Below are 13,975 nucleotides of genomic sequence, written 5' to 3' on the forward strand. Positions count from 1 at the left end.
TTTGTATAGTTCAACTGAGTATACAGACGTCAGACTCATTGAAAAGAGGAACAATAAAAATTTGAATATTAATATTATTATAACTAACTCATTTGTCTTAATTCACCCTTCCCCGGGAGTTAAATCGACAGAAGATCTGACCAATCATAATGCAGAATCTGTTTTGTCTGTCAAACAAACCAGAAAGGAGAGTAAATGAACTTCAGTTGACTTGAGCTTGAAAAATGGTGTATTGTTTGTTGAAATACACCTGTGGTTGAAATGAGATACAAAATACCTTCTGATGTTCATTCATGTTTATTTTGTGTTATAACTAGTGAAAATGAAGATATGGTCAGTTCATGTACTGCTTGATCTGAGACACTAGATTAATACATCCCAACACATTAAAGAGACACAAATGGTAACAAAGGGGCCAGGTCTTTGAGAAGGGTAAATTACTTGTCTGAATAATGATAGAACTCAGTTTAATTAACTGTATATGGAAATAATATTTTCAATGCTGTTATATGTATAGGTACAAAATCATTTTACAGTAAGTTAATTGCATCGTACAATTACATGGCTCTTAATGCATTTCACAAGATGCAACATCCATCCGAACTGCTCGCACTCTTCTGCTGCTGTAAAGCCCTCATCTGTTCACTGTGCTGCTTCATCATCATAGCCATAGACTCCTCATGTCTCTTATTGGATTTCTCCAACAGCTCTGCAAACTCTCGAGCTCTATTACTCTCAGCTTCTGCGCTCTGTCTCTTGAACTCTTCCATCTCCTGGCTCATCCTGTCCGCCTTCTCCTTAAAGCCCTTCTCCATCAGTGCGGTCTGCTCCCTCAGTTTGCTGTCCATGGCACGCTCGGCCTCCTCTCTCTGAAGCCTGATCTCCTCATCCATCTTCTCCTTCATCTGTCTCATCCTCTCTTCATTACTCTGTCTTTCTGCTTCCATTTTCTCTACTAACTGTAGCTGCTCCTCCTCTTTAGCTTTGATTTCCTGCTCTAGGAGTAGGGCTTTCTCTTTTTCCTCTGGTTGTTGACAAAAAGAAGAGGAAGGAAAGAGATGTCAAGTAAAATATTTAACATTTTTCATGACACTTCTGTGAAAGGCTTTTTATTTATTGCTACTTGTTAGCGCTATTTATTGCATTTGAAACGTATCACCTATACAATTACCTAAACCTTTGATCCCTTCTTTCACATGTTGGTCAGAGATTAAGAATAGGGAACTCTTACCATTAATCTTTTTTTCTTTCTCAGTCAGTTTTTTGTCAGCCTGCAGAATAGCTTTAGAATCCACAGACTTCTGCTTCAGAAACACCTCTAGGACCGCCTCAGCCTGTTGACACACACAAGCTACATCAGAACATCTGATAGACTTTCATTGTTTTAAAATTAAGGTGTGCAACATAGACAAGACCTTGACTTCTTTATTGGTCTGGCTGTTGTATTTCTTCACAATGTCCTCCAGATCCTTGCAGAAGAGCTCATAGCCACCAGATTTAGCATAGATGCCCTGTTTGAGTTTTTCATTCATTGTTGCTGAGAGGGATGACAGGAGATCCTCACATCTTTTCTTTGAAGCTTGCTCATTTTGGCAAAGGTATCCATTGAAGAGTTCATTAACTTTTTCCTAGAAAAAAACATACGGACAGTGTATTTGTTCTTTGGGACTTGGGGCTTGCTATTTGGTCTGACTTGTTTATTTGGAATAACACTGTCAGCACATAATGACATACAGTACACACCAAAAGTTTGGACACACCTTCTCATTCAAAGAGTTTTCTTTATTTTCATGACTATGAAAATTGTAGATTCAGACTGAAGGCATCAAGGGTTATTTGACCAAGAAGGAGAGTGATGGGGTGCTGCGCCAGATGACCTGGCCTCCACAGTCACCGGACCTGAACCCAATCCAGATGGTTTAGGGGTGAGCTGGACCACAGACAGAAGGTAAAAGGGCCAACAAGTGCTGAGCATCTCTCGGGGAACTCCTTCAAGACTGTTGAAGACCATTTCAGGTGACTACCTCTTGAAGCTCATCAAGAGAATGCCAAGAGTGTGCAAAGCAGTAATCAAAGCAAAAGGTGGCTACTTTGAAGAACCAAGAATATGACATATTTTCAGTTGTTTCACACTTTTTTTTATGTATATAATTCCAAATGTGTTAATTCATAGTTTTGATGCCTTCAGTGTGACTCTACAATTTTCACAGTCATGAAAATAAAGAAAACACTTTGAATGAGAAGGTGTGTCCAAACTTTTGGTGTATACTGTATGTGAGAAGATGGAATCAGTGAGAATGTCCAGATCACATTCACTACTCTGGAAGAACATCTCTCTATCAGTAAACTCAAATCAGCTCCTTAGAGAGAGATCCAACTATCGATATCCATCTAACCTCTAGAGATTTCAGTTGCTTCCCGTCAGTATCCCTGAAAGATCGAGTCATGAAGGTCTGTGTTGCCATGCCGCTGAGACGTTGGTGTTCTGATGAGACCTCCTTCAGTTCCAGAGGGAAGGACTTCTTCAGCTTCTCCATGCCACTCTGGTACACCTCAAGCCCCTCCTTCACCGCAGCTTGATTCTCAATCAGTGCCATGGCAATCACAGCGTTCTCCAGACACGGAACAGCTCCACTAGCGATGGTGTCTACATATGTGTTCGCTAGATGACCCAGAACTTTCAAAAAAGAAGGAAAGAAGTCAAACAAAATGATTGAGCAACAGATATTCCACTCAAAGCATGTGTGCAAGCTCTTCAAATGTGCTTCTGAATCACCTCTGCCAGTGACGGTGTATCCATCTTTCAGCTTCTTCACTTCACTCTTGTCAAAGACAAACTTGCAGAAACGTCCTGTAACTTCCAGGAACTCAGTGGAAAGGTCCGCAGGATCCAATCTCTCCAGACGAGACACGTTTTCTGGGGCGGTTGGAAACGGGAATGTGAAGCACGTCCTGGAGGGGAAGAATTTTTGGATGCACTCCCTGGGAAGGTTGTATTCCATCACTTTTTTTGATGTTCCTAGAAGAGATGAACAAGCTGTTGCTTTTCTCAGTTCTAAAAATGTGTCTGTCCTTTGAGCAGAGTGTAGCCTTCTCTGCCACATTGTCACTGAACTTTTTTTTTTCTCCACTTTGAACCCTTTCCATCCACAGTGTATTATATATATATATATATATATATATATATATATATATATATACTATTATCTAGGTGTCCAATCCTGCTCTTGGAGGGCCAGTGTCCTGCAGAGTTTAGCTCCAGCCCCAATTAAACACATATGTATCAGCTAATCAAGGTCTTACTAGGCATACTGGAAATTTCCAGAGAGGTGTGTTGAGGCAGGTTGGAGCTAAACTCTTCAAAAAAGTGGCCCTGCAGGAGTTTTTCACATTAATGCCCTTTATATAGAACATATATGATCCCTTCCAACTGGAATCATGGCGAAATATCCTGTGATGTCCACTTTGCAAACCAGTTACAGTCGAATAGAACAAATATCTGAAGTGAAAGAGATACATATGCAGAGTAGGGAGGTTTCAAGGACTGGAATTGAGAACCACTGATCTAGAGTGGGAGAACACAATTTGCTGTGGATGAACAATACAGTTTCAGGGCTCTTAAAATAATCTTTTGTACCATATTTAAATTACCATGTTTCAGCTTCAGAGCAAACTCTAGATAATCATTTTCTGTTGCGTCTTTGCCATCAATCTTTCGCTCCAGGGTGAAGTCTCTCACTGCCCAGATGAAACTAGGGAAGAACTTCACAAACTCATTTGAATCATCAACATCTTCGTCTGGTGATTTGACCTTGATGCACTCTGTTAGTTCAGTAACATATCTGACAGTTTGTTTAGGTATGAACACAAAGTGACTGTCCAACATGATTTCATTAGAATTTGTATCAGGTATCAGTTCAGGAACAATGTCCACACTCAGTTAATGGTTTTAAATCTAGTAGTATCATTGTTAATACTGAGGTCCCACAAGGTTGTCTTTTCTCCTGTTTTGTATTCCAAATACAAAAATTACATATAACGCCAATGGTTTGTCACTTTTGAAAAATATTAATGACATATCCTTAGTTGCCTGTATGATAGATCAGCAATATCTGTTTAAATACAGGCAAGTATGAGGACACTGTGGTCCTCTGGTTCTAGGAAAGCTCTCTGTAAATATAAATATACATAGAGAACTCTTCACCTAGATATCATACTATAGAGACTGTGTCTGTTTCCTGAACTAGCAAATACAAAAAATGGCCAAACCAGTTTAAGAAAAAAACAAATAAGACTGATGACTAATGAAAAACCTTGGCTTAATGAATATCAGATTCCTTTCTATGAAAGTGCTTTTTGTAAATGATATGATTACATACCCCTCAAGATTACTGTCAGAAATATGAGCTGCGTCCAAATAGTAAAGGTGAAGGTGTTGCTAAAATGTATGGCAATATTTTCCATATTTGTCAAAGGTCTGATTTCAAGTTCAATTTATTTGAAATGATGGTGCTTCATATAATTGGATCCAGTGTAATATAATATCCATGTAGATAATAAAAATATGCATTGGGATCAGCATTTATAGACATTCTAAACTCTATCAACAACAGGTGTGAGGTCCTGTCATAATCATACTCTAGATTTATTGGTCACATGGAATTGATATTAATGGCATTAAAATTCTGTAGCAGAGCACTGATATCTCAGATCATTATCTATTATTGTGGATAATTCATATAGCTAAAAAGCTCCTTTTTACAAATATGTTAGAACTATCACGTCTATGGCAAAAGACGATTCCAGATTTGTCTCCTTAGCATGAAACTATGAACTCTCTCCTTCCTAGCACTTTACACACAGTTGCTTCATTACGGTTAAAAAAAATTAAAGAAAATAGTTGACACATTGGTATAACAAGCACACTAAAGAGAGCTGCATGGAAAATGGTGAAAACAGGTAAACACAACTAGAAGCATTTTATATTGCATGGAGGGAAAGTACTTCATCCTACTGAAAATCAGAGAAAATTTATAAGAGTCATGCCACTTCCTCAATCCTCAATACAACTATATAAGGAAAACCCGTAATGGCAAAGATGGCGGTTATGTGCACATGTCCCGCCCCTCCCACTGGAAAGCCAATCATCTGCTTTAACAGTCAAGCCGGAAAAACATTTAAGCCTATCGTCTGGTTCCACTGACGTATGCGCACAGTTGAGGAACCCTTGCGCATGCGTAGTAAAAGTATAACCTGTGGGGAAAAAGGCGTTTTAAACCTTATTTTGGGGCAAAGTCATCTAAAACGATTTTTATCATATTTTACTGCGGTTTCTATACATGCAGTTTTTGTGTCCAAGTGACCAGTGAAAGTGCAGTTCTGACTCTATGCCCATTCATTTAGATAGGAGCCTGATCTTGTTAGTCTGAAGTAGCCGCCCGGAGGTGATGCCAAGATGGCGGCAGAGTGGCACAACTTGCCTAAAAGGACTTTGCTAAAACTACTAAATTTGCTGACTTTTCATCTATTTTAGAAAAAAACACTGCCACAGGCATTTATTCCAGATAATGATACTACTGCATCAGATAATCCTCTATAGGAACAATTCCACTCAAAGATCTAGGACTGTCAAAATGGCTGAAAACTAAAATCAAATTATATTTGAATTTAAAATGCATAATTTCAGTTAGGGTGAAGAAAAGCTTTTGGCTTCTCTTCTGAGGCCACAAGAGGGCACATTGGGCAAAATATTACTAATGCATGTTTATTCAAAGCATAAGAAAATGACTGTGACAAAAGTGCAAAATATTAAAAATAATGGTTATAAACCAATTATAATTAAGTAGCTTAAAGAACTATAAACAAAACAGCATCTTGTGTACATGTATAGTTTAATACAAAGGGGTGAAAGCCAATCACACATTTCAATCACACAAGAGTACATTTTTCATTTAAACATGAGATGCAAGTGGGATGGGGAAAACCCACCATAAAGTCTCAAGACAAGTTTTTGAAAAAAAATTTAAACCACCTTAATTTTACATGGCTTTCTAAACATGCGGCTCTATTGTGTGAGACTTGAGTGCAAAAGTGATAGAAGATATCCCTCTCTAGAAATGCATGAAATATGCATTCTGTATGAATGGCTTGGTTTTAGTTTTGACGTAAACAAGATCCACATGCACATGCATGAGGTGAATGATGAGACAGAAGTGGTACTACTTGTCGAGCTTGTCCTTCTTTTGAAAGCTGTGCAGACAATGCTGTGTGTGAGACTGAACAAAATGCGGAATGTGAAGTATAGCCGGGGCGGGCCTTAAAGCAGCCTCCTTAATGGACACCTAAAATTCTAATGCCACATTTTTGCATTCGAATGTGGATTTTTTTTTATTTGACGAATATTCGAAATTCTTTTTTTTTTTGAAGATCCTATTCTGAATATTAATTGATCAACGTAATTAGGATATGTCCCAAAAACCTTAAAACTGGCTTTTATTAATATGAGGGGCAGAGAGTCGTGGGAAAGTTGAGAGGCCGTGGAGTAATTGTAAATGAGCGACACCTGCACCACTCACCGGTCTCGAAAAAGAGGAGTTAATACAGTGAAGGACGAGAGAGGACCAGATATGGGTTTTAATTTGTGTTTTGTTTGTGTACGCCAGTTGTCCGCGAGGATCTGTCATGCTGTTTTGTGTTTGTTTTACTCATTAAAGTTTTATTTAAATGTCTGCCAGTTACCACCTCCCGACTTGCGAACAGCGTTACATGGGTGCCAAAACCCGGGAGGAAGGAGGGATGTGCTGCCGAAGATCCCTTGCCACTGTGGTGAGTGCCATCAAGCATGGCGGATCAGTCTGCCACCATGGACGCTTGAGGCAGTGGGCTGGAGTTAGTTGCCGAGAGGAGGGACGAACTCGCTGCCATCCACCTGGGATGTGGAGGGACGGCTGCCGTCTGTGAGGGAGTGGAGGAGTCATCGCCGTTTGCCTGAGGCCAGAGCCTACAGCCATCCACCATGATGGGGAGGAGCAGGGAACGGGGGACTCCTGCCAGCTGCCCGAATCCGGAGGAGCCGTTGCTGCCCACCGGGCAGCCAAGGAGCCATCGCCGTCCACCAAGGGCTATCCAGTGCCACCGCGGAAGAGTTTACCCATCTGGTGGAGGGCCGAGCGGCAGTGTGTCTGGTAACTGGAACAAAGTTTTTTTCCTCTCTCATCTCTGAGTGAGACGTGACCGAGTCGTGATAACGGTTCGAGGCCAGTGGAGTAATTGGAAATGAGTGACACCTGCACCACTCAACAGTCTAGAGTTCCACAAAGGAGCTCCGGAAGTATAAAGAGAGGAGTTATTACAGTGAAAGACGAGAGAGAGCCAGGCCTGGGTTTTAATTTGGGTTTTGTTTGAGCGTGGCATTCGTCTGCGACAGACTGTCACGCTGTTTTGTGTTTGTTTTGTCATTAAACTTTTATATAAATGTCCACCTGTTCCCACCTACAGTATTGTTCAAAATAATAGCAGTACAATGTGACTAACCAGAATAATCAAGGTTTTTCGTATATTTTTTTATTGCTACGTGGCAAACAAGTTACCAGTAGGTTCAGTAGATTCTCAGAAAACAAATGAGACCCAGCATTCATGATATGCACGCTCTTAAGGCTGTGCAATTGGGCAATTAGTTGAATTAGTTGAAAGGGGTGTGTTCAAAAAAATAGCAGTGTGGCATTCAATCACTGAGGTCATCAATTTTGTGAAGAAACAGGTGTGAATCAGGTGGCCCCTATTTAAGGATGAAGCCAACACTTGTTGAACATGCATTTGAAAGCTGAGGAAAATGGGTCGTTCAAGACATTGTTCAGAAGAACAGCGTACTTTGATTAAAAAGTTGATTAGAGAGGGGAAAACCTATAAAGAGGTGCAAAAAATGATAGGCTGTTCAGCTAAAATGATCTCCAATGCCTTAAAATGGAGAGCAAAACCAGAGAGACGTGGAAGAAAACGGAAGACAACCATCAAAATGGATAGAAGAATAACCAGAATGGCAAAGGCTCAGCCAATGATCACCTCCAGGATGATCAAAGACAGTCTGGAGTTACCTGTAAGTACTGTGACAGTTAGAAGACGTCTGTGTGAAGCTAATCTATTTTCAAGAATCCCCCGCAAAGTCCCTCTGTTAAAAAAAAGGCATGTGCAGAAGAGGTTACAATTTGCCAAAGAACACATCAACTGGCCTAAAGAGAAATGGAGGAACATTTTGTGGACTGATGAGAGTAAAATTGTTCTTTTTGGGTCCAAGGGCCACAGGCAGTTTGTGAGACGACCCCCAAACTCTGAATTCAAGCCACAGTACACAGTGAAGACAGTGAAGCATGGAGGTGCAAGCATCATGATATGGGCATGTTTCTCCTACTATGGTGTTGGGCCTATTTATCGCATACCAGGGATCATGGATCAGTTTGCATATGTTAAAATACTTGAAGAGGTCATGTTGCCCTATGCTGAAGAGGACATGCCCTTGAAATGGTTGTTTCAACAAGACAATGACCCAAAACACACTAGTAAACGGGCAAAGTCTTGGTTCCAAACCAACAAAATTAATGTTATGGAGTGGCCAGCCCAATCTCCAGACCTTAATCCAATTGAGAACTTGTGGGGTGATATCAAAAATGCTGTTTCTGAAGCAAAACAAAGAAATGTGAATGAATTGTGGAATGTTGTTAAAGAATCATGGAGTGGAATAACAGCTGAGAGGTGCCACAAGTTGGTTGACTCCATGCCACACAGATGTCAAGCAGTTTTAAAAAACTGTGGTCATACAACTAAATATTAGTTTAGTGATTCACAGGATTGCTAAATCCCAGAAAAAAAAATGTTTGTACAAAATAGTTTTGAGTTTGTACAGTCAAAGGTAGACACTGCTATTTTTTTGAACACACCCCTTTCAACTAATTGCCCAATTGCACAGCCTTAAGAGCGTGCATATCATGAATGCTGGGTCTTGTTTGTTTTCTGACAATCTACTGAACCTACTGGTAACTTGTTTGCCACGTAGCAATAAAAAATATACTAAAAACCTTGATTATTCTGGTTAGTCACATTGTACTGCTATTATTTTGAACAATACTGTACTTCTTCCCGGCTTGCAACAGAGTTACAATTAAGTCTCTAAAAAAACAACTTTACCCTAAGGAATATTAGTTAATTACAGACTTATCTTGAATGTAACAATTCTGTAAAATATACTAGAAAAGGTAGTGCACTCACAGCTGTGTTCCTTCTTTGAGAAAAATGTTATCTATGAGGTTTTCCAGTCAGGATTTAGACCCTATAATAGTACTGAAACTGCTCTCATATGATCATATGATACTATTGATCACAACACTCTTTTAATATATCCTACAAAATTATGTCGGCATTAGTAGAATTGCATTGGCATGGTGCAAAACATACTTATCTGATGTCATCCATTCATAGCAGTGAATGAAGAGTTATCATATTGATCACAAGTACATAATGGAGTACCTCAAGGCTCAGTACTAGGACCAATGGTTTATACACTTTATATGTTAACCTTGGGATATATCATCAGGAAACATCAAGAAATACCCTCCATCACCAAAGACCCTTTATCTCATGGCCAAAAAGAGCTTACTTAATCTCATGCCAGTGCCACTACACTGTAGTAAGCAACTATCAGTCTACGATACAACTGAGCCTACAGGTATATATAGATCCTTACAACATCGCTCGGTTAAAAGTATAAAGCCAAATTAGAAGGTTTTTACTGATCTCAATTGCCCTATCAAATAAAGATGGTGAAAAAGTTAATTATTCATTTAGCTCTCTGAATATCAGCAGTTTCGTAAACAACCTGCCAGCCTGTGCTGTGCATCTAACTTCTCCCAGTCATGTTTTTTATATTGTAGTTAATGTAAATATATAAATATGTTTTGTATAAAGCATTCACAAAGAAAGTAAATTTGCATGGTTTTCCTATGTAAAATAGTGGTAAACATTTGAACAATCTATTTCTTTTGCAAATAAACAAATAAATGAATTACTTAAAATCTAGATAAATGTTCAGAAGGATACTGCAGCTCCTCTACAGCCCTGTTGTCGATCGTCCCTCGACTGTTGTAGACCAGAGTGCTGCTGAGTAACACAGCCAGACAGAAGATGTTTGTATCATGCTTCGAGTCCCCCTAAGATGCAGAACCACATTTGTGAAGTTAGAATAATAAACTGGAAATAGCCATTTGCACTCACATTGAAATAGAACAGCAGAACGAGTCAATCTTTTGTTCGTTATCTGGCACGGCTCTGTGTCCATCTTCAGTTCTCTCTTCACAGCAGTTCAGTCAGTGTACTGTTTAAGTAAATGAATTACTCCGGGATATTGGTTTGTTTTAACTCAGAGGGAGTGTCAGCCACATTAAAAAAGTTAACAGCTTAAGTCATTTGTGGATTAATGCAAATTGGAGATGCGAACTGTTTAAAACAATTCAGTTCGATTTGGTGAACTGGTTCAAAAAGATCCGGTTACATCGAGTGAATCGCTCAGGAACCGGATATCACAAACTGCTTTGTTTTGAACTCTATCACAACAGACACGGAAGAGAAGACAATGCTGAATAAAGTCGTAGTTTTTGCTATTTTTGGACCAAAATGTATTTTCGATGCTTCAAAATATTCTAACTGACCCTCTGATGTCACATGGACTACTTTGATTATGTTTTTCTTACCTTTCTGAACATGGACAGTAGACCGTACACACAGCTTCAATGGAGGGACTGAGAGCTCTCGGACTAAATCTAAAATATCTTAAACTGTGTTCCGAAGATAAACGGAGGTCTTACGGGTTTGGAACGACATGAGGGTGAGTTATTAATGACATCATTTAGATTTTTGGGTAAACTAACACTTTAAGGTTATCTTTGCTGCTGAAGTAAAAGAGTTATTGGAACCTTGGGCACTAGTAATTTGGTAAATTTGTTAATTCACCTTGTCCACGTCTCCGAGTCCCTCGGTGTCCAGCAGCACCAGAGTGGTTCCTGGTTTAGTGGGGTGAGGCACGCACCACATCCAGATGCCCTTCGTCTTGGACTCGATTGTGCTGCCCAGTGCAAACCCTGAGAACCACACACCAGAAACCCCACAATGACTTGCATGCACTTATCTGGAGGACACGAGTGTTTGGATGACATCAGTGCTGCTGACCTGTTTGCTTCCCTGCCAGTCGATTCATCAGGTAGGACTTCCCAGTTCGGTAGAGACCCACCACGGCCACCACCACCACGGGCTGCTGGATCTGCTCCAGAACCTGCAACGCTGACCGCTGGACACACAGCTTCCCATCGGACGCCGTGTCAATCAAGCACACTGGTTTGTCCATGGCCACTGGAGACACAAACACATTTCACTTCCTTTAATCAACTGCATTGAGAAATACTCCAATAATCCTGCATTACACAGTACAGTAACTACCCACATGAGCATTTCCTCTTTCTGTTCAGAAACTTTGTGTGAATTGTGTGCCCAGCTACAGTCTATAACCGGACTGGGTTTAGTTGATGTTGGTTTCTACTAGAGAAGTAAAATACAAATAAAATACTTTGAAGCTCTAACAAAAAAATGGACAGAACATCTATGAAGACAAGTCAGGTGTAGAGTTCACTAACACACACTCGTTGAGTCCTAATATTAAATCACCAACATGAAACCTCAAATACAAATAATCACACATGATCAACTGCAGGGGCAAAAACAAACGGGAAGAATCTGCTTTTGTGCTGATGCTGACTGTAAAACACTGAACATTGATTGTTTGCCGTTATAAGAGCAGCACAAGTGCTTTAATAATCTGAATGAAGGAACGTCTCTTACCCGTTTGCTTTAGTTCACTCCAGTCTAACTTCAGTCTGAGTTGTGTTTATGTCGTAGCTTCCTGATATTCTACCAGTGTCTCTTAGACACACCTTCAGGTCCAGACTCTCAATGCTGATTGGTCAAGAGTGAGCTAGGGGACGTTCCTGGTCCCCTTTTTATCAATAGTTTGTACACACAAATGTGTGCACAATGAGTAAGCACAGTTTCACGCAAAGTGTGTGATTTACTAACTTGTACTTGTATGTAGGAATGTGTGTAAATATATGGACAAAATATAGAACCTTTTCTACACACTAAACGAGGCACTTGGTAAAATATTGTAGAAACTTAATTTTCTAAAGTTGCTTTGCAATGATTTGTATCGTAAAAAGCGATATACAAATAAACTTGAATTGATTTGAATTTAATTGAACTTGGTCTCTCAGTATGTCTCAGGTTATTCTCTGTGGCTGAATTTAACTCCTCCTATTAACTGAACAAACAACAACACACAGTTTCAATCTTGGATTTACTTTCAAAATCAGCCACTGCAACGTGGAAAACATGTGACAGCGTTACAAGAAGCTTGGATTGTTTCCAGAATGTGCAGCCACATAAAAAGATAAGATGTTTTTCATTTTTGTGGTATTACATGACACAGACTGGAATGACATTTTGTATATCTGAGCCTTAAACAAGAAAAGCTGGTCTGTCTGTTTAACCTGTGATAAAACTTGTTTCTGATGACATTGAATGGAAATTCCCAAGAACTTCCCCCTCCAGAGTATCAGACACGATGAAAAGAAATGGGAAACTTTAAGGTGTACTCATGACCCCATCAGTACTGAATGACACTGACAACACAAGAGTCCAGGGAACTCTTTCATTCATAAACTGTGTACCATAGAATGTGTTGAATCAGTTGGTTGGGTAAACCATCAGCTAAAAAGTAAATGATTGTTATACTCTACTGGGCTGGGGTTTATTTTGATTGGTTGGTTAATATTCTAAGTTGTGCAGTTATTTATATTAAGTAGTTCCAGGTATGTCTTCACAGCATTACATGTTCATATCGCTTCACCAGATGCAGCTATTTCAAAGGTCCTTACAGTTTACAACAGCAAAAGAGCCAACACTGGCAAACATAACATATACAACAAAGACGTGACCTGTGTGACTTCACAATCAAATGACTTCAGGTTGATAGGGAACAAGGGCACATCTGGCTGTAACACTTCTCACCATTTTTCTTGTTTTATTATTTACTTTAAAGGGTTAGTTCACCCAAAAATGAAAATTATGTCATTAATGATTCATGACATGAGCGTGAGTCATTAATGACATAATTCGTATATTTGGATGAACTAACCCTTTAATGGCTATAAAGTTTTAGAGCTGTTTTACTGCTGCAATGTATCGCAGCATGTCTTCATTTAATTACTGTTTTTATTATCTTTGGACTTTCTGGTGGAGTCGACTCAGCTTTTGTTGTACTCCCTTAACTGTTCCTGTATTTCAGCATAAAGCTAAAAAACCTTTGTGCGTTTTGCACTGCCATAAATTTGAATAACTTAGCGCTTCCACCATAGACTGTATTAAAACATGAACGTAGTGTCCCGAAGAGTGTTTTTGGAAGCCTAAAGTGTGCAGATCGGTCCGTCGCCATCTTGGCAGCGCGTCACTGCGCGACGTCACTGACAACTGCTGAAGCCACGCCCACCTAGCGCGACAGCGGTGACAGCAGCGCTAATCCACCTGTCAATCAAGTGCCCACGCCCTTAATAATGCATAACTTTAAGGTTTAATATAATTTAAACGGATGAGTTATAAAAAAATTCACCCCTCACAGTTGTCATGAATGGCAAAACTAGCAGTATAGACCAAAATCTATTTTTGCAGTCAATGAATTGTAGTTTTTTGTCACTTGGCCTCACGAGAGAGAGCAGGAGGTTGCCGCTCGGCTTCCACGTGGAGTTTTCTCAGTGTTTTTGGCTCTTTCACTACTGTCATTGCTACGTAAGATTGACAAAGCTTTTCTGTATGAATCTGCTCTTTTGTTGTCAATGCTGTACCTTAAAGGGTCAGTTCACCGAAAAATGAAAATTATGTAATT

At 39.7% G+C, this 13,975-nt stretch overlaps 1 protein-coding gene across 1 annotated transcript; it reads right to left on the reverse strand.

The window, feature by feature from the left end:
• Positions 1 to 281: 281 nt before the first annotated feature.
• On the reverse strand, positions 282 to 12,021 carry LOC113070308 (guanylate-binding protein 1-like). Its single transcript, XM_026243552.1, has 10 exons — positions 11,881 to 12,021; positions 11,215 to 11,394; positions 10,999 to 11,126; positions 10,090 to 10,199; positions 3,652 to 3,842; positions 2,777 to 3,019; positions 2,397 to 2,677; positions 1,416 to 1,628; positions 1,232 to 1,334; positions 282 to 1,024 (listed from the first exon to the last, which is right to left on the reverse strand). Exons 2-10 carry the CDS (start codon positions 11,387 to 11,389, stop codon positions 579 to 581), a joined length of 1,890 nt encoding a protein of 629 aa, XP_026099337.1. The 5' UTR covers positions 11,390 to 11,394; positions 11,881 to 12,021; the 3' UTR covers positions 282 to 578.
• Between the last annotated feature and the right edge of the window lie 1,954 nt (positions 12,022 to 13,975).

Source organism: Carassius auratus, unplaced genomic scaffold (assembly GCF_003368295.1).
Source record: "Carassius auratus strain Wakin unplaced genomic scaffold, ASM336829v1 scaf_tig00003761, whole genome shotgun sequence".
In the NCBI taxonomy this organism is placed as follows: Eukaryota; Metazoa; Chordata; class Actinopteri; order Cypriniformes; family Cyprinidae; genus Carassius; species Carassius auratus.